The 26,569-nt window shown below is 47.3% G+C and overlaps 1 protein-coding gene and 1 pseudogene across 1 annotated transcript; both read left to right on the top strand.

Annotated features, from left to right (window-relative positions):
• The first annotated feature begins 2,870 nt into the window (after window positions 1-2,870).
• LOC109733295 (F-box protein SKIP19-like) lies at window positions 2,871-5,966 on the top strand (annotated as a pseudogene).
• Window positions 5,967-11,082: 5,116 nt separating this feature from the next.
• Window positions 11,083-15,528, top strand: LOC109733264 (F-box protein PP2-B10). The gene is made up of 2 exons (XM_020292459.4): window positions 11,083-13,734; window positions 14,956-15,528. Exons 1-2 carry the CDS (start codon window positions 13,274-13,276, stop codon window positions 15,389-15,391), a joined length of 897 nt encoding a protein of 298 aa, XP_020148048.1. The 5' UTR covers window positions 11,083-13,273; the 3' UTR covers window positions 15,392-15,528.
• The last annotated feature ends 11,041 nt before the right edge of the window (window positions 15,529-26,569 follow it).

Genomic DNA, 26,569 nt, shown 5'->3' with positions numbered 1-26,569 from the left:
TCCTACTAGGACTAGGGAGTCCTAGTAGGACTCCACACTTGGTGCGCCCCCTCCTAGGGCCGGCCTCCTCCTCCCTTGCTCCTTTATATACGGGGGCAGGGGGCACCCCAGAGACACAACAATTGATCCTTGAGATCTTTTAGCCGTGTGCGGTGCCCCCTCCACCAAATTACACCTCGATAATATCATTGCGGAGCTTAGGCGAAGCCCTGCGTCGGTAGAACATCATCATCGTCACCACGCCGTCGTGCTGACGAAACTCTCCCTCAACACTCGGCTGGATCGGAGTTCGAGGGACGTCATCGAGCTGAACGTGTGTAGAACTCGGAGGTGCTGTGTGTTCGGTACTTGATCGGTCGGATCGTGAAGATGTACAACTACATCAACCGCGTTGTGATAACGCTTCCGCTGTCGGTCTACGAGGGTACGTGGACAACACTCTCCCCTCTCGTTGCTATGCATCACCATGATCTTGCGTGTGCGTAGGAATTTTTTTGAAATTACTACGTTCCCCAACATGTTCGTCCAATAATGTTTATATATTCCAAAATAATTCTCTGTAATTTTTTAGGACTTTTGGAGTTGTGCAGAATAGGTATCTCAGATTTACTCTCTTCCGGTCCAGAATTCCAGCTGCCGGCATTCTCCCTCTTTCATGTAAATCTTGTAACATAAGAGAGAAAAGGCATAAGTATTGTACCATAATGTGAAATAACAGTCCATAATGCAATAAATATCAACATAAAAGCATGATGTAAAATGGACATATCAGGTAGCAGCCTCTAGCAAGGCGTGCCGACCACCAAGTAGACAATGAAGCCGGTTGGCGAACCTGTACAACAGACACACTTCTGTTCCCTTTGCCACACGATATATGTTGTTGGGCTCAAGGCGAGTCTGTCATCCTTGTGCTAGCCCGACCTGTTTCTCGTTCCAGTGATGCCAACCACTAACCGGATTATCTCATAATCCTTGTCGCATGGCCATGCTTATCTTGGTCGGATCACAAGAGGGGCCCAGAGTATATCTCTCCTGATCGGAGGGGCAAATCCCATCTTGCTCGACCATGTCTCGCAGCATGGGTCTGGCAAGTCCGAAACCTACCTTTGTAAGTACTAGTCACGGAGTAGCATTTGGTCAGCCCAAAGCAGGTCTGTCATCATCCCGAGTACATGCGCCAGCTCAGGTCTTAGGACATAGAACGTATGTTGTACTAGAGACTCATAGATGACCTATCGCTGCGTCTCATAGTCGGGTCTATCCGACTCAGACCTTATCTCGACCAGATCCTTCTAAGTCCATATTATGCGGCTAGCATCCAATGTTACATGGTTAGTGAGACCGAACCATCCACCGTGTCATATGCTAGTCTAGTCAGCTGCACGTCCACACATCCCTTCCGATTAGGAACCTTTTAGGACAGTCGTTATACAATGCATAGTCCCACAAACAAGTCACGTACTTGTTAATACACATCATTGATAACGTCCAAAGACTATCTTTATTCATAAACACATGAGAAATATCATCATACATGATTGCCTCTAGGGCATATCTCCAACAAGTGCAATAAAGGAGCTTCGCCGGGGCTCACGAGTGCTGCGATGGTGGTTCGCCAGGGCTCACGAGTGCTGCGATGGTGGTTTGCCAGGGCTCACGAGTGCTGCGATGGAGCTTCACCGGGGCAGTCCAGTACTGCAATGGAGCTTCGCCCGGGGCCACCGGTGTTGCGATGGAGCTCTGTCGAGGCCGTCTAGTGCGAGCTTCGCTAGGGGCCACCAGTACTGCGATGGAGCTTCACGAGGGGAGGGGCGGCCAATGCTAGGATGGAGCTTCGCCAGAGGGCTGCCGCTGCTTGTGATGAAGCATCGCTGAGCCACGTCATGCACCAGCTGCTCACGATCCACTTTGGTTAAATGAGACGGTACAGTCGAATTAGATCAGCGGTCAGCGAGGCAGCTTAACTTTCCCTGGGACCACTCCATTGTTGGATCCATTGTTGCTGATATAAAGATAACACTTAGGGCTCTGTCTTTGGTGACTTTCAAGCATGTTCGTCGGCACCATAATGTTTGGACGACGATAACTGCCACACGTTTGGGCGTTAAGGGGTCTGCCCACACGTTTTGTGTGGTGTCTAAGAGGACCAGCCCACATGCCTATGTGTGGGAAAAACAACTAGCGCCCACACGCCTCTTTTTTCCTTGCGGTCCCTCTCACACGCCTACGTGTGGGCAAAATGCATAACGCCCACACGACCTCTCTCAGCCACCTACCTCACGACCCTGCACGCTCCGCGTGACAGTCACCACGCGCCCCCGCAGTTGCCATGGTCCGAACCCTCTTCAATGTCCGTTTAACTGCAGTTGCCATGTCGGACAACTACAGTTGCCATGGTTGCTCAACTGCAGTTGCCATCTCAGGTCAAGTGCCAGATGCCATTTTGGACAACTGCAGCTGTTGCCATGTATGGTCTGGTTTACTATAGTTGCCATGATTTGAAAACTTTAGAGGTTGCCACTTACTAACACTAAGCAATTGCCATGTATGGTCTGGTTTACTACAGTTGCCATGATTTGAAAACCTTAGGAGTTGCCACCTACTAACACTAGGCAGTTGCCATGTAGCGCTACAAAGAGACATGGCAAAACAACATATTCGGGTAAAAGAGAGAGTTGCCATCTGCTTACAAGGACACTAGGGCAGTTGCCGTGTACCCTGCAAAACACATGGCAACTGACATGTTCGGGTAAAAAAAAGAGAGAGTTGCCATCTGCTTACAAGCACACTAGGGCAGTTGCCATCTACACTGCAAAACGCATGGCAACTGGCAGCTTGGGTGTGGGAGAGGAGACGGGCGTGTGGGCGAGATGGCAAATGCCCATACACCAGCCCTTGTGCGTGAGTGAGAACTGGTGTGTGGGCGAACTGTTAAACGCCCACACACCGGCCCCTCCGTGTGGTGAAACGGATGTGTGGGCGACCGGGTGAATTCCCACACACCAGCCCAGTCCTACGTGACACCACAATCATGCCAAGATTCGTGCACCCATAAACGGACGCGGATCCACGCGTGTGGGCGAGATGCAAACGCCCACACGTAATATTTTAGCTCATGTTTTAGCTAGATCTAGTTTGAACTCGATGACTCTATATATTTTTCATTCTGGTCCAGATTGCATCCGGAAGACTCTTTGTAACGTGGTTGCTTAATCAATAAATGCCGACGCTCTCTCTCTCTAAAAAAATCTTAACTTTCCCTGGCATCAGCCGGGTGATTTGTAGCATCCGCCTTAATTCGGTGCCTAATCTCCGTGGGCGATGCATGGCTTAGCCATTTTCCCTGGCATCAGCCGGGTGATTTGTAGCATCCGCCTTAATTCGGTGCCTAATCTCCGTGGGCGATGCATGGCTTAGCCATTTTCTTTGGCATCAGCCGGGTGATTTGTAGCATCCGCCTTAATTCGGTGCCTAATCTTCGTGGGCGACGCATGGCTTAGCCATTTAGAAAGAACGAAAGTCGGAAAACCCTCCATTCCCGCGCCTTCTTCCCCAATCCCTAACCCTTCCAACCCCGGTGCGCGATGCCCTTGTCATCTGCTCGCCGCCGCCGCGGCCGTCGAGGCCCCCGCCGCTGACACCGCAGTTCGACAAGGGCCTGGGCAGAGCTTCCGCTGGTCGCGATCTCGGCCATTCTCCACAAGCTCGACCACATCGAGATCCTGATGGGGGCCGGCCAGGTGTGCCGCTCCTGGCGCGGCGCCGCACGCGACGAGCCCGAGCTGTGGCGCCGCATCGACATGTGCTTCCACGCCGAGCTCTTCAACTAGCTCAACCTCCACGGGATGGCGCAGGCCGCCGTCCGCCGCAGCAAGGGGCAGTGCGAGGCCTTTTGGGGCGAGTACGCCGGCGACGACGACTTCCTCCTCTACCTCGGCAACCAGTGAGATTCGATCCCCCACGATCCTCAATTTTAGGCTTACTTCTCGCTTACATGTGCTGAATTGTGGGCTCCCTTTGGTGCCTGCGTAACAATTTCGTAGAAATTCGAAATTGGTGCTTCTAAATTGTGTTTTTGGGAGAGGGCTGTATGAAGCACTAGCAAATAACATAGTCTTAGGTCTCCTTAGGTTTACAGGAACTTTGGAGGAATATTAAAGGATAGGAATTTTGTAGGAAAAAGTTTCTCTGGAGACCTTTGGTTTGTAGGAAAGGATTCCTATTCGTATGTATGGTAGGAACCAGTCCTTCACATTTTAAAGGAAAAAAAATAGCCTTGACTCAATGGAAAAATTCCTATCCTGTGCATCAAATGTCATCTGGTTTTCCTATTCCATATTCCTATCCTATGAACCAAAGAAGGCCTTAGGTTTGTAGCACATCTGAGTAAGGGTAACTTCATTAGTATTTACACGGTGAACATACAGGACGCTCTCATCGGATCCTCTAAAAATGGTGCATAATTGTAGTTCTAATTTGATGCCTTGGCATCTTATCATTTAATTGTACTGTACATTTTCTGTGACTTACACAAATTTTTGGATGAGTGGTGATTCCTCCTAATTTAAGAATCATCTGACCTACCGATACAAATAAAGTGCCTAAGGGTGATTATTGCAGCTGCTGCATTGGTTAGTTTGTTCTGTTCTTTTGTCTGCAACTGTTTACAATTTGTCATTCTTTACTGACAAGGGAAAATATGGTAGCTAATGGCAACTATGTAGCACTAAGAACTTCCTTGTGATTCTATTATGGAATGTCACTTAGCGAATAGTCGGTTGTGAACTCATGGGTATGCCACTGAATATAGTTTGAATTGTTTCAGTTGAACTCATATGCAATGACTGTAGGATGTATTATGATGTTGCAACATGCAATTATAGGTCGCTCAGCTGGTTATCGTTCCTGAAATGTTTCTCATGTCAAATCTAACAATTATTAGTTATTAAGTGAAATCTTGCAATACCGCTCTAAATTCTGGACAGGTGATGATGCTATGCAGTCATCGTCTAAACTGCCCCAATGATTTACCTACATCAGTCTATAGAAACAATAATGGATTCTGGTCATTCTATGTTGTGTGCTAATGCTGCTTCCTTCTTCTTTTGCCTAGCCTATTATTGGTTACTGAAACCCACGTTCTATATTTACAGGGCACCATCTCTCAAAAGTCTTCGACTCATTTCTTGCTATGATGTTTCTAACGAAGGTTTCACAGTTGCGATAGAGAAGTTCCCTTTGCTTGAGGAGCTTGAGCTTTCATTGTGTTCAAATGTGGGTGAGGGTGGTGTGTTTGGGGTTGTTGGCAAAGCATGCCCGCAGCTGAAGCGCTTCAGACAGAGCAAGCATTCATTCTTTGATTTTGAAGCCAGTGGCTACAATAAGGACGATGAAGCCCTGGGGGTTGCAACTATGCGTGAGCTACGCTCTCTGCAGCTCTTTGGCAACAACCTCACCAACGAAGGACTGACAGCCATCCTGGATAACTGCCAGCACCTGGAGTCCCTTGACATTCGTCATTGCTTCAACGTCAACATGGACGACGCCCTGCGAGCAAAGTGTGTCAGGATAAATACTGTGAGGCTTCCACATGACTCAACTGCTGACTATGATTTTCAGGTTCAGGAGCCTACGTGGTCACGTTACCGCAGTGACTCCCAAGGCGGAGATGACACTGATGCTGATGATATGGAGTATGGTTTTGACTATGATCTGGACTCTGAGGACTATGATGACTACTGTGATCCTTCCCGCTACCTTAATGGCGTCTACGAGGATGACCTTGATGAAGAAGATAGGATGGTTCTTAGGGCTATGCGTGCACTCATGAAATGAGCTTCATCCGGATGTTGTGATGGAAGTGCTTGGGTATTAATACCTTTTCGCTGAACACTATAGTGTTTGCTAGTCATTCGCTGCTCCTGCTCATGTGCCCCCTTTTGCTAGAAGATCAGTACAAGTAATGTTTCGTGTTGGTCACACAATCTTGCAAACATGTGTGGTTCACAAGTACGATGTTAGTAGTACCTTACAGTTTAGATGGAGCCTGCTATTAATTGTATGGCTAAACACTATGTTAAGTGGTAGTCATCAGCCTATTGATTTGGTTAATACTTGTGTATGTGATGCATACCGATCTTTTCTGTGTTCTTAGTTCTTTAAACACAATGGCATTTACATCCTTCTGCCAAGATGGGTGATGCCTGCATGAGAGGGCAATTTTGTTGGATTCCCCGCATTAATATCTTCCCCATCAATGGATGCTCGGTACTCCAGCCCTAGTTGAAGTTGTTGAGCATGATTCGGCGAGAGGTAGGGGAAACACTGCCCTGGCATTGCTTCAGATATGCACGAATAGAAACAGATTTTGCAGTACAGTTCTTAGGAGGTTGCACGCTGTGCCCCCATTAGTCGCAGTGTGTCACAATCCATCGCGAGCAAGAGAAAGGGTTAGCTACCTCCAACCACATATTTTAGACAGAAGGCGCAAACGAGCCCGCCTTTGAGATTACTATATACTCCCTCCGTTCCCAAATATAAGTCTTTCTAGAGATTCTACTAAGTGACTACATACGGAGCAAAATGAATGAATCTACACTCTAAAATATGTTTACATACATCCGTATGTTGTATTTCATTTGAAATGTCTAAAAAAACTTATATTTAGGAACGGAGGAAGTACTATATAGTAAAAGGCCAACAACAAAGTTATACAAAGTCAGATTACATAACTGATGAGGATATTAGCTTAGCCATAACATACAGAAGCCAAAAGTACAAGACAGGGACACCACCGCCAAGGCCAACATCAGATAGTTAGGCATGGCTACGGGCAAGTGGCGCCACCGCCACCAGTGCGTACACGCGCCTAAGATCCAAAAGACCGCGGCGCGGCTGACCATCCATTCCGTGAAGGATGGCAAACCAATCCTGAAAAGAAGCAACGTTCCCAACATGGCCGAAGATCACTCTAATACACACCACACGAGACGAGCAAAGGCACGAGGGAAAAATACGTGACTGACACTCTTTTTGTAACGCCTCGAGACCGACGCTCCAGACGCCTTCCATATATTTTTCGTGTTCGCCGTGTGTTTTATTTTATTTGTTGCATTCATCATTGCATCATCTGCATTGCATCCGTATGTTTTCTTAAAACTCTTGGTTCGTTCGTAGTTGCCGCGTCTCTCTGTTGTCCGTTTCGAGACCAACCGGGTTTTTTGAGTCCCTCTTGTTTGGCCGCTTAATCTCTTTGCTCAGTGCTCAAACCCCTCGCGTGCGCGTCCGAAACTTCTCCGAACCCGACCCGAGCTGTCGTTACCGATGGGTCCGGATCATCCCCAAACATCTATAAAACATCTCCGGTTTTTTATTTGAACTCCCTAGCCTATTTTATCTCGAACATCCGATTTCGATCGGATGATCCAAACCCCCCTCTTTTCCCTATATATAGTCAAACCTTAATCCATTTGAGACCAAACCCTAAAATCTAGGGGAGCTGTCCCATCTTCCTCGTCGTCCGCCGCCACCCCTGTCCAAATCCTCCTCAGAGTCCACATCGAGCCAACCACAGCCACCAACCTTCCTCCTCGTCCAGCCACCACCCAACCTCCAGATCCATCCATCTGGACCCTTGGATAGAGATCCAACGTCCAGGAGGTGCTCCCTGCAACTCCCGCAAGCCCCTCCTTCCATGGTTCCGCTCCACGCCCGAGCTCGTCCTCGAGCACGACGCCGCCCTTGCCGACCCCCGTCGACCAGGCCAGTGCTCCGCCGCCCAGCGCCCTTCCCTCTCCTTCCTTTTTCCCCATCTCGTTTCTTCTCCCCCTCTCATGGTCTCTCTCCCGTGGATCATAGGGACCCCGCCGCCACCGTTCGAGCTCTCCCACCGGATCTCCCTCTCTGCCGCCGGGAACGAGCTCCCCACGCCCGGATCCGCTCCTCCTTCGCCGCGCCAAGTATTGGAGCTGCACGTCGCCACCAGGGAGCTGTCGCCCCGCCAAGTCCATCGACGTCTTCCTCCCCTGCTTCCTCTGCTTCACGGAACCGGGGACGCTGCCCTGATCAGCGAGTCTTCTCGCCGTCCCAGGCCACCATCGACCACGTGCAACTCCAGCAGCAACCCCTCAGTGAGCAGCCGCTCCTCCCATTCCCTCTTCGAATCGTTTCCCTCGCCGTAGTCCTCTGCCCGAGCAAGCCGACGCCATGTCCGCCATGGACGAGTTCCTGGAGCTCGCCCCGCTCGTGTAAACACGTGCTTACACACACGCATCACAACCCATCGCCCTGTATGATCCATCCAGGGAGCAGCAGCTCCGTGCCGCCCCTTGACATGGCCGGCCCTTGCTTCCCGAGCACGTCGGAAGGCAAGTCCGGTGAGGTGGCTCTGCCTCCTCGGTTTTCTTTACACGCACGTGCACATCCTTCTTCAGTGAACTCTCTCAGGGATTCCGCACGCCACACCCGCAGCCACCGCCGCTTGTATGGCAGCACCCCCACCTGTTTCCGCAGCCCCGCCGGCGACCTGCAGCCGCTGGTGTTGGCTCCCGTCACCGGCCATGTCCACCGTGTGTTCGAGCCATCTCTGATTCTGTTTTCAGTTTCGTCAGATCAACGCCAGGGCATTCATCTCGAGCATAAGGCACTTCTTAGCAGACTTCTATAGTAGCCCATCTGGTTAACAGCGCATGCATGTATCCAAGGGATCCAGGGATCAAATCCCAGGCGCCCCTAATTCTTTTTCATCTTGTTTCTGTTATTTTTTTCCAGTCAGGTTTGCTCGAACTGTTGGTTCAGTTACAGTTTGTCTGCAAATTATCTCAGATGCACTTCTGTTGCTACTGGTTAGACTAGCAGGTTTGCACCCAGGCAACCTGGGATCAAATCCCCACTACAACATCTTTTTGCACCAATTTTGGCTCACCCAGATCAAGCCCTTGTTTTTCTTCATCTTGCGCCTATCCCCTATCATACCACCAACACACTACTATCCTAGTGGTCCTCAGAGTGTGCAACGAATCAGTAGGTCCTGGGTTCGACTCCCAGGTGCTCCTAATTTTTGCCCTGTTTTTTTCTTTCTTTCCGCTGCACACACTGTCACTTGGGCCAAATCTTCCTGGGCCGCTGCAGGTTGCTGCAATCTGGCCCGCGTTTGTTTTTTTTCCATCTCAGAGATTTTTCTCTATTTTCAGTGCATGCATAATTACAGGAATGCCATCATTTTAAAATGCTCATATTTAAATATCCATGCATCCAAATGAAACATGTCATATATGCTTCTTGCTCAGTTTTTCATGTTCTTTCACAATAGGCAACTTTCATCCCTGTTAAAAATATTTAAAATTGTTGTTTGCATTAATTTGCATAAAGCACATGCTAAAATGATTTATTTCGTAACTAAATAGCCGTAACTCTGTTTTAAATAAACTTTATATGTATATGGGGTAGAAAAATGCATAGATTAACTTGATGCACTTATTTTGCATTTTAACAACTTTAAAATTGTGTATAGGGCAGAACAGTAGCAATTCGAAATAGGAACATGGGGATTTTTCGGAATTGTTGTTTGTTGTTTCCGGCCTCATTTAAACTTGCTTTGATGTGTTGCTCTTGTATGCATCATCTCTTGTCATGAGTAGCTTCATGTAGCCTTGTCATGCATTATACTTGGTTGAGCATCATGCCTTGTTATGTGTTGTGTGTTTACCTTGTTGTTTGCTGCTTTTCGGTTGTGCTCCTTCGCGTTAGTTCCTGTTTCGTTGCGACCGTGAGGATTCGTTCGTCTACGCTTGGTTCGTCTTCGTGGCTTCATCTTCTTCATGGACCCGTTCTTCTTCCTAGCGGGATTTCACGCAAGATGACTATACCCTCGAAATCACTTCTATCTTTGCTTGCTAGTTGTCCGCTCTATTGCTATGCTGCGCTACCTACCACTTGCTATATCATGCCTCCCATGTTGCCATGTCAAGCCTCTAACCATCCTTTCCTAGCAAACCGTTGTTTGGCTAAGTTACTGCTTTTGCTCAGCCCTTCTTATAGCGTTGCTAGTTGCAGGTGAAGTTGAAGTTGGTTCCATGTTGGAACATGGATATTTTGGCATATCACAATATCTTTTATTTAATTAATGCATCTATATATTTGGTAAAGGGTGGAAGGCTCGGCCTTATGTCTGGTGTTTTGTTCCACTCTTGCGCCCTAGTTTCCGTCATACCGGTGTTATGTTCCTTGATTTTGCGTTCCTAACGCGGTTGGGTGATTTATGGGACCCCCTTGACAGTTCGCTTTGAATAAAACTCCTCCAGCAAGGCCCAACCTTGGTTTTACCATTTGCCACCTAAGCCTTTTTCCCTTGGATTTCGCGGACTCAAGGGTCATCTTTATTTTAACCCCCCGGGCCAGCGCTCCTCTGAGTGTTGGTCCGAACCGAGCAGCCTGCGGGGCCACCTCGGGGCAACTTGAGGGCTGGTTTTACTCGTAGCTTGACTTATCCGGTGTTGCCCTGAGAACGAGATATGTGCAGCTCCTATCGGGATTTGTCGGCACATCGGGCGGCTTTGCTGGTCTTGTTTTAACATTGACGAAATGTCTTGTAAACCGGGATTCTGAGACTGATCGGGTCTTTCCGGGAGAAGGAATATCCTTTGTTGACCGTGAGAGCTTATAATGGGCTAAGTTCGGACACCCCTGCAGGGTATTATCTTTCGAAAGCCGTGCCCGCGGTTATGTGGCAGATGGGAATTTGTTAATGTCCGGTTGTAGAGAACTTGACACTTGACTTAATTAAAATACATCAACCGTGTGTGTAGCCGTGATGGTCTCTTTTCGGCGGAGTCATGGAAGTGAACACGGTTTGGGTTATGTATGAACGTAAGTAGTTTCAGGATCACTTCTTAATCACTTCTAGCTTCTCGACCGTTGCGTTGCTTCTCTTCTCGCTCTCATTTGCGTATGTTAGCCACCATATGCTTAGTGCTTGCTGCAGTTCCACCTCATTACCCCATCCTTCCTATAAGCTTAAATAGTCTTGATCTCGCGGGTGTGAGATTGCTGAGTCCTCGTGACTCACATATTCTACCAAAACAGTTGCAGGTGCCGACGATACCAGTGCGGATGACGCAACCGAGCTCAAGTGGGAGTACAATGAGGAACGTGGTCGTTACTATGTTTCGTTTCCTGATGATCAGTAGTGGAGCCCAGTTGGGACGATCGGGGATCTAGCATTTGGAGTTATCTTATTTTCATTTGGATTTGACCGTAGTCGGTCTATGTGTGGATTTTAGATGATGTATGAATTAATTTATGTATTGTGTGAAGTGGCGATTGTAAGCCAACTCTCGTTATCCCATTCTTGTTCATTACATGGGGTTGTGTGAAGATGACCCTTCTTGCGACAATACCTACAATGCGGTTATGCCTCTAAGTCGTGCCTCGACACGTGGGAGATATAGCCGCATCGTGAGCGTTACACTTTTGCTCTCCATAAAGGGCACATCGTCATTCCAAGTAAATTTTAGTGCCGATATTGGGCGTTTGGATCATGACATCGTGTAAAAAGTCAAACAAAAAATTGTGTAAGTAACTTGGTTATTATGTCATTAATGCCACATGGAACGAAAAATTTAGTAGTTTACGACAACTGAAAACTTACATGGTAAGGGACACTTTATTTGTGACACAACTATGATGCGATACCCCGCGGTGGAGAGTGGAGTGTTGATGAGAGCACGATCGTTCATGTTTGTCGTCATTGTTTTTTTTCCTTCGAAAAGGAGGTTGAAATCCCTGGTCTCTACATCATTTACGTTGTTGTTGTAGTAGATGTTTTCGTCGTCTTGGCGGCCAAATTCCATGTCAGAGTGATTGATGCCGTCTTTGTTACGTGTGTGCCTGATTTTTCCTCTACCATTCTCCACGCGGCGTCTTGTACTTGATCTTGACCTTTTTATTGTATTTCTAACATTAAAGAAAGTCAAAGTGCGATAAATGGAGCTAGAGACTTCTTCTAAATATCATGATGCAGAGCCTCTTTGGTTCAAGAGATTTGCAAGATTTTGTTTCTATCTTTTTGCATGATTTGCGTAGGACACTTTATCTCCGATCTTCGTACGACGCGGTAATCCTACGTTCATTTGTCAAGTGCGATTTGATCCCAGGGTGATTAATTAGCGTCGGATGAAAAACCCTATGGTTTTTGTATATCACTGCTCTTTTTCCTATATATATAATTTGTTTGAATAATACGTAGGACTGAGAAGTGAAAATCATATGGTTTTCGTATGGACCACCCTATTCGCATTTGTTTTCTTTTTATTACACGCATTCAATTTGAAAGGAAAAATACATTGAGTTCAGGTTTCTTCTTTTCATTTTATGGGTCTCCGAGTTCAATGGAAATGTTATCCAAATGACACAGCATTCACCTAATCTTTCTTAGAATAAATTGTATGCTCTCTCACATGCAACTAAACAACTTGTATCACGCCAACACGTTATTGTGTTTCATGAGAGGAGAGGAGGCCTGTTTATTTGAGAGTCAAATGGTTTGCTTAGAAAGATCCTAATTTACACATTTCCGACTTGACGAACGAGGCGTGGCCGCTTGGATTCCGTCTCCACTCGGGCTCTCAGATGAAAGGAACCCTGGGGACGGGGTTGCCACCAACCAAGTGAGCCAATGAATCTCCTCTCCTCCGCAGAGTTGGCGCTTTTGTGGGAATCTTTTGCGTGGAAGTCCAAGGATCTGCGCGGCCAATCATCCATCCTCGCTTCCGTGGCAAGAACTGCGATGAACAGTTGATTGGTACTATTACTATACTACCAATCGCGTAGCGACATCGCTTAGCTATCTAACCGTCCGGATCCTGTTCGTCTTCGACGACTTTACCGTTCCTTCATTTGATTTTGTTGTCCAATTTGCTCGCTCGCTCGCTCGCATGTGTAGTACGTCGCCCTCCACGTATGCGGGTGCGGGGTGGCCGTCCACGTACGCCTTGGTAATGGGTCGGCTAGCGCTCGCCCCGTCTTCCTCGGTGCACTGCACGGAGCAGAACGCCGTCCACCTTTTCGCCGTCGCCGCCGTCACTCTCTTGACTGACCGGGTCCCGCGTCGCCATTATAAGCCGTACGGTCGATATGTACAGCCAGGTCCTGCCCACAACGCAACGCCAGCATACAACATACATAGGGGCTTTGATCTCTGCCCCGCCCCGCCCCGCTGCTTTCTCCACTCCAAATTTCCAATATTCAGGAAGGTAGGTAGTAGCTGCTAGATACGATGGGCAGCCGCGCGGGTGGCACGGAAACGGCGGAGGAGAGGACGCGGGTGTGCGACCTCCCGGAGGCGTGCGTGGCGCACGTGATCGCGCTCACCTCCCCGCGGGACGCCTGCCGCTGCGCCGCTGTCTCGCCCTGCTTCCGCGACGCCGCCGGCTCCGACGTCGTCTGGGCGCGTTTCCTCCCGCCGGACTACCTCCAGCTGCACCAGGCGCCGGCCCGGCGATTCCCGCTCTCGCGCTCCGCCTCCACGGCCTCGGCGGCGGCGTCGGCGTCGTCCACCAAGAAGGAGGCCTACCTCGGGCTCACCGACGCGGCCCTGCTGGTGGACGGCGGCGGCATGGCGGTGTGGCTGGCCAAGGAGAGCGGCGCCAAGTGCGTGGCGATCTCGGCGAGGAGGCTCAGCCTGCCGTGGGAGGACGGCGAGTTCAGCTGGAGGTGGACGCCCCACCCGCTCTCCAGGTACGCCCACCATTTCTTTTTTGTCCTTGTTATTAATTTCTCCTTTCTCCTCACTCCAAATCAAACAACTCAATTGCCAGCTTTAATAACTTTATAATTACCAACATAGATCGATCGATGGAGTATATAGTTTGTTCGTTTCGTTCCATTTCGTGAATCAATTCTAGCTGCTTTCATGTCGACATGATGACGATTTGAATGGGTGGAGCGGGACGGGCCTTGGAAAGGCAATTGGAGTTGTTTTTCTTTCCTTCTTTTCGTGGAGTAGGAAGGCGATTGGAGAGTTGGTTGCGACAAGTGCTTCCATTACCGAGCTCCCTCCACCTCCAGTGGGCGTGCCTACGTTTTGAACAATTCTTTCTTCGTTTCTTTCTTTCTCTTGATTATAATAAGGTGCGAGTGAGTGCACGGCAGTTGTTTTTGTTTGTGAGACGGCAGCCAAGCAAAAGATGGCGCGCGCTTTCTTCTAGAACAACGCACACCGATTACAATTAGTCCAACAGTGAGACTTGTTGCGGAATTCACATCCACGAACTATTGCCTCAATCTACTTCCTCTTTTTTGAAAGGTTTGCATGCATTTCCCATACGTAGTAGACTCGATCTTCTTCCACGCGGAGTACATAAATAAGATCTCCTGCCGGAGCACTTTTCCGACGGAGTCGTAGAAATCACCGGCGGCAGGCAGGCAGGAGGATTGGGCAAGTAAGTGCATGCGCGTGCATGTGGCTGCGAGTACGAGCCAAGTCAACTCCACCCGGTGCGGTCGGCTGAAAGCCACGCGACTCCCCCAACAATAATTCGGCATCCCTGATCCCTCGTCATCGTCAACTTGCCTACAATCTCATATCAAAAAGGAAAAAAGGAAACCCTTGCCCACGTCGCCGTCCACGAAATTGGTTGCATCCATGAATGGATTGATCGATGCTCTGTTTGCATCCATGCAACTGTATCCGCGTGCATCATGCAGCTCAATAAACAATGGTATCCTGGCCTGGCTGTGCATCGCATATGATCGATGCAGATTGCCCGCAAGTTTGCCCTTCTATTATCAGATTATAGTAAATTATTGTACTGCTACTGGTATCTCTGTGCTGATATTGACTATCACTATTAGCTAGCTGACTTGCTTTTTGAGAGAATAAGCTACCTTGCTTATGCTACTATAAATAAATGGCTTCTCCAGTCCAGATTAATTTAATGGTTTGCCTCTGTATATCAGGTTCGCGGACGTGGCCCAGCTGGTGGACTGCACGTGCCTCGACATCTACGGCCGGCTCCCCACCGCCGCGCTCACGCCGGCCACCGCCTACGCGGCGTACCTCGTCTTCGCCACCGAAGACGCCCACCGCGGCCTGAGCTTCCCAGACCAGGAGACCACCGTGAGCGTGGGCGGTAGCGCTCCGTCGCGCCATGCCGTGTGCCTCCGCCCCGACCCCACCGATGCGCGCAGGTTTAGAGACGACAAAGTTATGGACGGCGTCCACGTAAGGGGCCCGGTGCTGCGCGGCGATGGGTGGTGGGAGGTGGAGATGGGGCTGTTGCGCACCCGCGACGAGGCAGCGGCGGGGGAGGAGGTGGCAGTGAGCTTCGAGATATTGGGGTGGTACCCCAAGCGTGGGCTCATCGTGGAAGGCATCGAGTTCAGGCCCATATGATCGATCCTAGCTAGAGACCTCAACTTATGTTTGTACACTGAATATCGGTTCATCTCGTCGATGAGCGAGCGCATGCATGTGCGTCTTGAAGGAAATATGCCCTAGAGGCAATAATAAAGTTATTATTTATTTCCTTATATCATGATAAATGTTTATTATTCATGCTAGAATTGTATTAACCGGAAACATAATACTTGTGTGAATACATAGACAAACAGAGTGTCACTAGTATGCCTCTACTTGACTAGCTCGTTGATCAAAGATGGTTATGTTTCCTAGCCATAGACATGAGTTGTCATTTGATTAACGGGATCACATCATTAGGAGAATGATATAATTGACTTGACCCATTCCGTTAGCTTAGCACTCGATCGTTTAGTATGTTGCTATTGCTTTTTTCATGACTTATACATGTTCCTATGACTATGAGATTATGCAACTCCCGTTTACCGGAGGAACACTTTGTGTGCTACCAAACGTCACAACGTAACTGGGTGATTATAAAGGTGCTCTACAGGTGTCTCCGAAGGTACTTGTTGGGTTGGCGTATTTCGAGATTAGGATTTGTCACTTTGATTGTCGGAGAGGTATCTCCGGGCCCTCTCGGTAATGCACATCACTTAAGCCTTGCAAGCATTGCAACTAATGAGTTAGTTGTAGGATGATGTATTACGAAACGAGTAAAGAGACTTGCCGGTAACGAGATTGAACTAGGAATTGAGATACCGACGATCGAATCTCGGGCAAGTAACATACCGATGACAAAGGGAACAACGTATGTTGTTATGCGGTTTGACCGATGAAGATCTTCGTAGAATATGTGGGAGCCAATATGAGCATCCAGGTTCCGCTATTGGTTATTGACCGGAGACGTGTCTCGGTCATGTCTACATAGTTCTCGAACCCGTAAGGTCCGCACGCTTAACGTTTCGATGACAGTTATATTATAAGTTTATATGTTTTGATGTACCGAAGGTTGTTCGGAGTCCCGGATGTGATCACGGACATGACGAGGAGTCTCGAAATGGTCGAGACATGAAGATTGATATATTGGAAGCCTATATTTGGATATCGGAAGTGTTCCGGGTGAAATCTGGATTTTACTGGAGTACCGTGGGGTTACCGGAACCCCCCGGGGGCTTAATGGGCCATAGTGGGCCTTTGTGGAGAAGAGGAGAGGCGGCCAGGGCAGGGCCGCGCGCCCCTCCCCCCTAGTCCGAATAGGACAAGGAGAGGGGGGCGGCGCCCCCCCTTTCCTTCCTCTCTCCCTCCTCTTTCCCCCTCCACTCCTAATCCAACTAGGAAAAGGGGGGGAGTCCTACTCCCGGTGGGAGTAGGACTCCACCTGGCGCGCCCGTCCTGGCCGGCCGCACCTCCCCCCTTGCTCCTTTATATACGGGGGCAGGGGGTCACCCTAGAGACACAACAATTGATCGCTTGATCTTTTAGCCGTGTGCGGTGCCCCCCTCCACCATAGTCCACCTCGATAATACTGTAGCGGTGCTTAGGCAAAGCCCTGCGTCAGTAGAACATCATCGTCGTCACCACGCCGTCGTGCTGATGAAACTCTCCCTCAACACTCGGCTGGATCGGAGTTCGAGGGACGTCATCGGGCTGAACGTGTGCTGAACTCGGAGGTGCCGTGCGTTCGGTACTTGATCGGTCGGAACGTGAAGACGTACGACTACATCAACCACGTTGTGCTAACGCTTCCGCTTTCGGTCTACGAGGGTACGTGGACAACACTCTCCCCTCTCGTTGCTATGCATCACCATGATCTTGCGTGTGCGTAGGAAATTTTTGAAATTACTACGTTCCCCAACAGTGGTATCAGAGCCTGGTTTTATGCGTTAATGTTATATGCACGAGTAGAACACAAGTGAGTTGTGGGCGATATAAGTCATACTGCTTACCAGCATGTCATACTTTGGTTCGGCGGTATTGTTGGATGAAGCGGCCCGGACCGACATTACGCGTACGCTTACGCGAGACTGCTTCTACCGACGTGCTTTGCACACAGGTGGCTGGCGGGTGTCAGTTTCTCCAACTTTAGTTGAACCGAGTGTGGCTACGCCCGGTCCTTGCGAAGGTTAAAACAACACTAACTTGACAAACTATCGTTGTGGTTTTGATGCATAGGTAAGAACGGTTCTTGCTAAGCCCGTAGCAGCCACGTAAAATTTGCAACAACAAAGTAGAGGACGTCTAACTTGTTTTTGCAGGGCATGTTGTGATGTGATATGGTCAAGACATGATGCTAAATTTTATTGTATGAGATGATCATGTTTTGTAACCGAGTTATCGGCAACTGGCAGGAGCCATATGGTCGTCGCTTTATTGTATGCAATGTAATCGCCCTGTAATGCTTTACTTTATCACTAAGCAGTAGCGATAGTCGTACAAGCATAAGATTGGCGAGACGACAACGATGCTACGATGAAGATCAAGGTGTCGTGCCAGTGACGATGGTGATCATGACGGTGCTTCGGAGATGGAGATCACAAGCACAAGATGATGATGGCCATATCATATCACTTATATTGATTGCATGTGATGTTTATCTTTTATGCATCTTATCTTGCTTTGATTGACGGTAGCATTATAAGATGATCCCTCACTAAATTATCAAAGTATAAGTGTTCTCCCTGAGTATGCACCATTGCGAAAGTTCTTCGTGCCGAGACACCACGTGATGATCGGTGTGATAGGCTCTACGTTCAAATACAACGGGTGCAAAACAGTTGCACACGCGGAATACTCAGGTTAAGCTTGACGAGCCTAGCATATAACAGATATGGCCTCGGAACACGGAGACCGAAAGGTCGAGCGTGAATCATATAGTAGATATGGTCAACATAGTGATGTTCACCGTTGAAACTACTCCATCTCACGTGATGATCGGACATGGTTTAGTTGATATGGATCACGTGATCACTTAGAGGATTAGAGGGATGTCTATCTAAGTGGGAGTTCTTAAGTAATATGATTAACTGAACTTAAATTTATCATGAACTTAGTACCTGATAGTATCTTGCTTGTCTATGTTGATTGTAGATAGATGGCCCGTGCTGTTGTTCCGTTGAATTTTAATGCGTTCCTTGAGAAAGCAAGGTTGAAAGATGATGGTAGCAATTACACGGACTGGGTCCGTAACTTGAGGATTATCCTCATTGCTGCACAGAAGAATTACGTCCTGGAAGCACCGTTGGGTGCCAGGCCTGCTGCCGATGCAACTGACGACGTTAAGAACGTCTGGCAGAGCAAAGCTGATGACTACTCGATAGTTCAATGTGCCATGCTTTACGGCTTAGAACCGGGACTTCAACGACGTTTTGAACGTCATGGAGCATATGAGATGTTCCAGGAGTTGAAGTTAATATTTCAAGCAAATGCCCGGATTGAGAGATATGAAGTCTCCAATAAGTTCTACAGCTGCAAGATGGAGGAGAATAGTTCTGTCAGTGAGCATATACTCAAAATGTCTGGGTATAATAATCACTTGATTCAACTGGGAGTTAATCTTCCGGATGATAGCGTCATTGACAGAATTCTCCAATCACTGCCACCAAGCTACAAGAGCTTCGTGATGAACTATAACATGCAAGGGATGGATAAGACGATTCTTGAGCTCTTCGCAATGCTAAAGGCTGCGGAGGTAGAAATCAAAAAGGAGCATCAAGTGTTGATGGTCAATAAGACCACCAGTTTCAAGAAAAAGGGCAAAGGGAAGAAGAAGGGGAACTTCAAGAAGAACAGCAAGCAAGTTGCTGTTCAGGAGAAGAAACCCAAGTCTGGACCTAAGCCTGAGACTGAGTGCTTCTACTGCAAGCAGACTGGTCACTGGAAGCGGAATTGCCCCAAGTATTTGGCGGATAAGAAGGATGGCAAGGTGAACAAAGGTATATGTGATATACATGTTATTAATGTGTACCTTACTAATGCCCGCAGTAGCACCTGGGTATTTGATACTGGTTCTGTTGCTAATATTTGCAACTCGAAACAGGGGCTACAGATTAAGCAAAGATTGGCTAAGGACGAGGTGACGATGCGCGTGGGAAATGGTTCCAAAGTCGATGTGATCGCGGTCGGCACGCTACCTCTACATCTACCTTCGGGATTAGTTTTAGACCTAAATAATTGTTATTTGGTGCCAGCGTTAAGCATGAACATTATATCTGGATCTTGCTTGATGTGAGACGGTTATTCATTTAAATTAGAGAATAATGGTTGTTCTATTTATACGAATAATATCTTTTATGGTCATGCACCCTTGAAGAGTGGTCTATTTTTGTTGAATCTCGATAGTAGTGATACACATATTCATAATATTGAAACCAAAAGATGCAGAGTTGATAATGATAGTGCAACTTATTTGTGGCACTGCCGTTTAGGTCATTCGGTGTAAAGCGCATGAAGAAACTCCATACTGATGGACTTTTGGAACCACTTGATTATGAATCACTTGGTGCTTGCGAACCGTGCCTCATGGGCAAGATGACTAAAACGCAGTTCTCTGGAACTATGGAGAGAGCAACAGATTTGTTGGAAATCATACATACAGATGTATGTGGTCCGATGAATGTTGAGACTCGTGGCGGATATCGTTATTTTCTCACCTTCACAGATGATTTAAGCATATATGGGTATATCTACTTAATGAAACACAAGTCTGAAACATTTGAAAAATTCAAAGAATTTCAGAGTGAAGTTGAAAATCATCGTAACAAGAAAATAAAGTTTCTACGATCTGATCGTGGAGGAGAATATTTGAGTTATGAGTTTGGTCTTCATTTGAAACAATGCGGAATAGTTTCGCAACTCACGCCACCCGGAACACCACAGCGTAATGGTGTGTCCGAACGTCGTAATCGTACTCTACTAGATATGGTGCGATCTATGATGTCTCTTACTGATTTACCGCTATCGTTTTGCGGTTATGCTTTAGAGACGACCGCATTCACGTTAAATAGGGCACCATCAAAATCTGTTGAGACGACGCCTTATGAACTGTGGTTTGGCAAGAAACCAAAGTTGTCGTTTCTTAAAGTTTGGGGCTGCGATGCTTATGTGAAAAAGCTTCAACCTGATAAGCTCGAACCCAAAACGGAGAAATGTGTCTTCATAGGATACCCAAAGGAGACTGTTGGGTACACCTTCTATCACAGATCCGAAGGCAAGACTTTTGTTGCTAAATTCGGAATCTTTCTGGAGAAGGAGTTTCTCTCGAAAGAAGTGAGTGGGAGGAAAGTATAACTTGATGAGGTAATTGTACCTGCTCCCTTATTGGAAATTAGTTCATCGCAGAAACCGGTTTCTGCGACGCCTACACCAATTAGTGAGGAAGTTCATGATGATGATCATGGAACTTCAGATCAAGTTGTTACTGAACCTCGTAGGTCAACCAGAGTAAGATCCGCACCAGAGTGGTACGGTAATCCTATTCTGGAGGTTATGCTACTAGACCATGACGAACCTACGAACTATGAAGAAGCGATGGTGAGCCCATATTCCGCGAAATGGCTTGAGGCCATGAAATCTGAGATGGGATCCATGTATGAGAACAAAGTGTGGACTTTGGTTTACTTGCCCGATGATCGGCAAGCAATTGAGAATAAATGGATCTTCAAGAAGAAGACTGACGCTGACGGTAATGTTACTGTCTATAAAGCTCGACTTGTTGCAAAAGGTTTTTGACAAGTTCAAGGGATTGAATACGATGAGACCTTCTCACCCGTAGCGATGCTTAAGTCTGTCCGAATCATGTTAGCAATTGCCGCATTTTATGATTATGAAATTTGGCAAATGGATGTCAAAACTGCATTCCTGAATGGATTTCTGGAAGAAGAGTTGTATATGATGCAACCGGAAGGTTTTGTCGATCCAAAGGGAGCTAACAAAGTGTGCAAGCTCCAGCGATCTATTTATGGACTGGTGCAAGCCTCTCGGAGTTGGAATAAACGCTTTGATAGTGTGATCAAAGCATTTGGTTTTGTACAGACTTTTGGAGAAGCCTGTATTTACAAGAAAGTGAGTGGGAGCTATGTAGCATTTCTAATATTATATGTGGATGACATATTGCTGGTTGGAAATGATATAGAATTTCTGAATAGCATAAAGGGATACTTGAATAAGAGTTTTTCAATGAAAGACCTCGGTGAAGCTACGTATATATTGGGCATCAAGATCTATAGAGATAGATCAAGACGATTAATTGGACTTTCACAAAGCACATACCTTGACAAAGTTTTGAAGAAGTTCAAAATGGATCAAGCAAAGAAAGGGTTCTTGCCTGTGTTACAAGGTGTGAAGTTGAGTAAGACTCAATGCCCGACCACTGCAGAAGATAGAGAGAAGATGAAAGATGTTCCCTATGCTTCAGCCATAGGCTCTATCATGTATGCAATGTTGTGTACCAGACCTGATGTGTGCCTTGCTATAAGTTTAGAGGGAGGTACCAAAGTAATCCAGGAGTGGATCACTGGACAGCGGTCAAGAACATCCTGAAATACCTGAAAAGGACTAAGGATATGTTTCTTGTTTATGGAGGTGACAAAGAACTCATCGTAAATGGCTACGTTGATGCAAGCTTTGACACTTATCCGGACGATTCTAAATCGCAAACCGGATACATGTTTACATTGAACGGTGGAGCTGCCAGTTGGTGCAGTTCTAAACAAAGCGTCGTGGCGGGATCTACATGTGAAGTGGAATACATAGCTGCTTCGGAAGCAGCAAATGAAGGAGTCTGGATGAAGGAGTTCATATCCGATCTAGGTGTCATACCTAGTGCATCGGGTCCAATGAAAATCTTTTGTGACAATACTGGTGCAATTGCCTTGGCGAAGGAATCCAGATTTCACAAGAGAACCAAGCACATCAAGAGATGCTTCAATTCCATCCGGGATTTAGTCCAGGTGGGAGACATAGAAATTTGCAAGATACACACGGATCTGAATGTTGCAGACCCGTTGACTAAGCCTCTTCCACGAGCAAAACATGATCAGCCCCAAGGCTCCATGGGTGTTAGAATCATTACTGTGTAATCTAGATTATTGACTCTAGTGCAAGTGGGAGACTGAAGGAAATATGCCCTAGAGGCAATAATAAAGTTATTATTTATTTCCTTATATCATGATAAATGTTTATTATTCATGCTAGAATTGTATTAACCGGAAACATAATACTTGTGTGAATACATAGACAAACAGAGTGTCACTAGTATGCCTCTACTTGACTAGCTCGTTGATCAAAGATGGTTATGTTTCCTAGCCATAGACATGAGTTGTCATTTGATTAACGGGATCACCTCATTAGGAGAATGATATGATTGACTTGACCCATTCCATTAGCTTAGCACTCGATCGTTTAGTATGTTGCTATTGCTTTCTTCATGACTTATGCATGTTCCTATGGCTATGAGATTATGCAACTCCTGTTTACCGGAGGAACACTTTGCGTGCTACCCAACGTCACAACGTAACTGGGTGATTATAAAGGTGCTCTACAGGTGTCTCTGAAGGTACTTGTTGGGTTGGCGTATTTCTAGATTAGGATTTGTCACTCCGATTGTCGGAGAAGTATCTCTGGGCCCACTCAGTAATACACATCACTATAAGCCTTGCAAGCATTGTGACTAACGAGTTAGTTGCGGGATGATGTATTACGGAACGAGTAAAGAGACTTGCCGGTAACGAGATTGAACTAGGTATTGAGATACCAACGATCGAATCTCGGGCAAGTAACATACCGATGACAAAGGGAACAACGTATGTTGTTATGCGGTCTGACCGATAAAGATCTTCGTAGAATATGTGGGAGCCAGTATGAGCATCCAGGTTCCGCTATTGGTTATTGACCAAAGACGTGTCTCGGTCATGTCTACATAGTTCTCGAACCCGTAGGGTCCGCACGCTTAACGTTTCGATGACAGTTATATTATGAGTTTATATGTTTTGATGTACCGAAGGTTGTTCGGAGTCCCGGATGTGATCACGGAGATGACGAGGAGTCTCGAAATGGTCGAGACATGAAGATTGATATATTGGAAGCCTATATTTGGATATCGGAAGTGTTCCGGGTGAAATCGGGATTTTACCAGAGTACCGTGGGGTTACCGGAACCCCCCGGGGGCTTAATGGGCCATAGTGGGCCTTTGTGGAGAAGAGGAGAGGCGGCCAGGGCAGGGCCGCGTGCCCCTCCCCCCTAGTCCGAATAGGACAAGGAGAGGGGGGCAGCACCCCCCCTTTCCTTCCTCTCTCCCTCGTCTTTCCCCCTCCACTCCTAATCCAACTAGGAAAAGGGAGGGAGTCCTACTCCCGGTGGGAGTAGAACTCCACCTGGCGCGCCCCTCCTGACCGGCCGCACCTCCCCCCTTGCTCCTTTATATACGGGGGCAGGGGGGTACCCTAGAGACACAACAATTGACCGCTTGATCTTTTAGCCGTGTGCGGTGCCCCCCTCCACCATAGTCCACCTCGATAATATTGTAGCGGTGCTTAGGCGAAGCCCTGCGTCAGTAGAACATCATCATCGTCACCACGCCGTCGTGCTGACGAAACTCTCCCGCAACACTCGGCTGGATCGGAGTTCGAGGGACGTCATCGGGCTGAACGTGTGCTGAACTCGGAGGTGCCGTGCGTTCGGTACTTGATCGGTCGGATCGTTAAGACGTACGACTACATCAACCGCGTTGTGCTAACGCTTCCGCTTTCGGTCTACGAGGGTACGTGGACAACACTCTCCCCTCTCGTTGCTATGCATCACCATGATCTTGCGTGTGTGTAGGAAATTTTTGAAATTACTGTTGACACTGTCACATGGGACCAGTTTCTGCAAGCTTTCCGAACAGCTCATGTTTCAGCAGGAGCTATGGCTATGAAGAAGCATGAATTTCGTAACCTACGCCAAGGAGGACGCACCGTAGGCCAGTATGTGGAGGAATTCAGCAAGTTAGCACGTTATGCACCAGATGACGTTGCTACAGATGCTGCCAAGCAGGAGAAATTCTTGGAAGGATTGAATGATGAACTGAGCATGCAGTTGATGGTAGCAACTTTCAACAACTACCAGGAGCTGGTAGATAGAGCTCTCATGATTGAAGGGAAGCAACAGAAGATTGAAAACCGTAAGAGGAAGTATGGACAAGGGAAGTATCACTCAGGAGCTCAGCAGAAGCCACGATTTACCCCGAAGCCGGGAGGACAGTTTCAGCATACCCATGGAGGAGGTAGTTCGCACAACCATAATGGCTCCAAGAATGGTAATGGGAATGGAGGAGGAAACGGACAGAACCGCACCAACCCATCTACCCCAACCAAGAGAGATCTAAGTCACATTACTTGTTTCAAGTGCCAGAAGACGGGACATTATGCTACTGATTGTCCCAAGCCCAAAATGGAAATGGCAATGGAAGCTCTGGGAAGAAGCCGAACCCGTTCAACAAAGGACATGTGAACCACGTGAGCGTGGAGGAGGTTGAAGCTCAGCCTGATGCAGTAATAGGTAAGTTTTTGGTTAAGTCATTTACTGCAACTGTTATTTTCGATACTGGTGCATCGCATTCATACATATCAAGGGGATTCGTGAACAAGTTTAAGATGTCCACCCAAGTTCTCAAAACCCCTATGTTAGTAACCTCGCCAGGAGCAGAGTATATGGCCACCCAAGGATGTTTTCAGATACCGTTGGCGATTGGTAGGCATGTTTTCCCCTCAGACCCCATTGTTTTGGAATCGCAAGGTTTGGATGTGATTTTGGGAATGGATTGGCTATCGTTGTATGGAGGAAACATCAATTGTGCCAGCAAGACGATTTTGCTCACCACCCCAGAAGGAAAAAGGATCAAGTATGTATCCCGGCATATGCCGAAGAGGACTCAAGTGAATTCCTTATCAGGAGTTGTACAGGAGGAAGTACCAGTGGTGAAGGATTATCCGGATGTATTTCCAGAAGAGTTGCCAGGCATGCCACCGGATAGAGACATTGAGTTCTTGATTGAACTTTTGCCAGGCACAGGGCCAATATCTAAGAGACCGTACAGGATGCCCGCAAAGGATTTGGAAGAAATTAAGAAGCAGATCAAGGAGTTACTGGATAAAGGCTATATTCGCCCAAGTTCGTCACCTTGGGGATCACCAGTACTTCTAGTGGAGAAGAAAGATGGATCGCTGAGGATGGTTGTTGATTACCGAGGATTGAATGAAGTGACCATCAAAAACAAGTACCCACTGCCGATGATCAATGATTTGTTTGACCGCTTGCAAGGAGCTAAAGTATTTTCCAAGATCGATCTACGATCAGGATACCATCAGTTAAAGATTCGAGAGCAGGATATACCCAAGACGGCATTTACCACCAGATATGGATTATATGAGTATACCGTTATGTCATTTGGACTGACTAACGCACCGGCCTATTTCATGAACCTGATGAACAAAGTGTTTATGGAGTTTTTGGATAAGTTCGTCGTGGTGTTCATTGATGATATTTTAATCTTTTCCAAGGATGAAGAAGAGCATGAGGAGCATTTACGATTGGTACTTGAGAAGCTCAGAGAACATCAGTTATATGCCAAGTTCAGCAAGTGTGAGTTTTGGCTGAAGGAAGTTGGATTCCTTGGACATGTCATTTCTGGAGAAGGAATAGCAGTAGACCCTGCCAAGGTTGACACAGTGACAAGTTGGGAATCACCCACGACAGTTGGAGAAATCCGGAGTTTTCTTGGACTTGCAGGATACTACCGGAGATTCATCGAGAATTTCTCAAGAATTGCTAAGCCATGACTGAGCTATTGAAGAAGGACACCAAATTCAATTGGACTGAGGAATGTGAAGCTAGTTTCCAAGAGTTGAAGAAACGATTGGTTACCTCACCAGTGTTGATTCTGCCAGATCAACGCAAGGATTATGAAGTTTATTGCGACGCTTCTCGTCGAGGACTTGGAGCAGTGCTTATGCAGGAAGGAAGAGTTGTGTCGTATGCTTCACGACAACTTAAACCCCATGAGAAGAATTATGCTACGCATGATTTGGAATTAGCAGCCGTGGTGCATGCATTGAAAACATGGAGACATTTTCTCATCGGAAACCATTGTGAGGTGTACACGGATCACAAGAGTTTGAAGTACATTTTCACGCAGAAGGAGTTAAATCTCAGACAGAGGAGATGGTTGGAGCTCAT

Source organism: Aegilops tauschii, chromosome 7 (assembly GCF_002575655.3).
Source record: "Aegilops tauschii subsp. strangulata cultivar AL8/78 chromosome 7, Aet v6.0, whole genome shotgun sequence".
Lineage (NCBI taxonomy): Eukaryota > Viridiplantae > Streptophyta > Magnoliopsida > Poales > Poaceae > Aegilops > Aegilops tauschii.
The sequence above is the reverse complement of the archived record's forward strand: the minus strand, read 5'-3'. Positions and strand labels throughout refer to the sequence as shown.

Coding starts and splice junctions, on each gene's coding strand:
- LOC109733264 (XM_020292459.4), top strand. CDS start 13,274: ATGGGCAGCCGCGCGGGTGGCACGGAAACGGCGGAGGAGAGGACGCGG. Junction 13,735..14,955: donor ACGCCCCACCCGCTCTCCAG/GTACGCCCACCA, acceptor TCTGTATATCAG/GTTCGCGGACGTGGCCCAGC.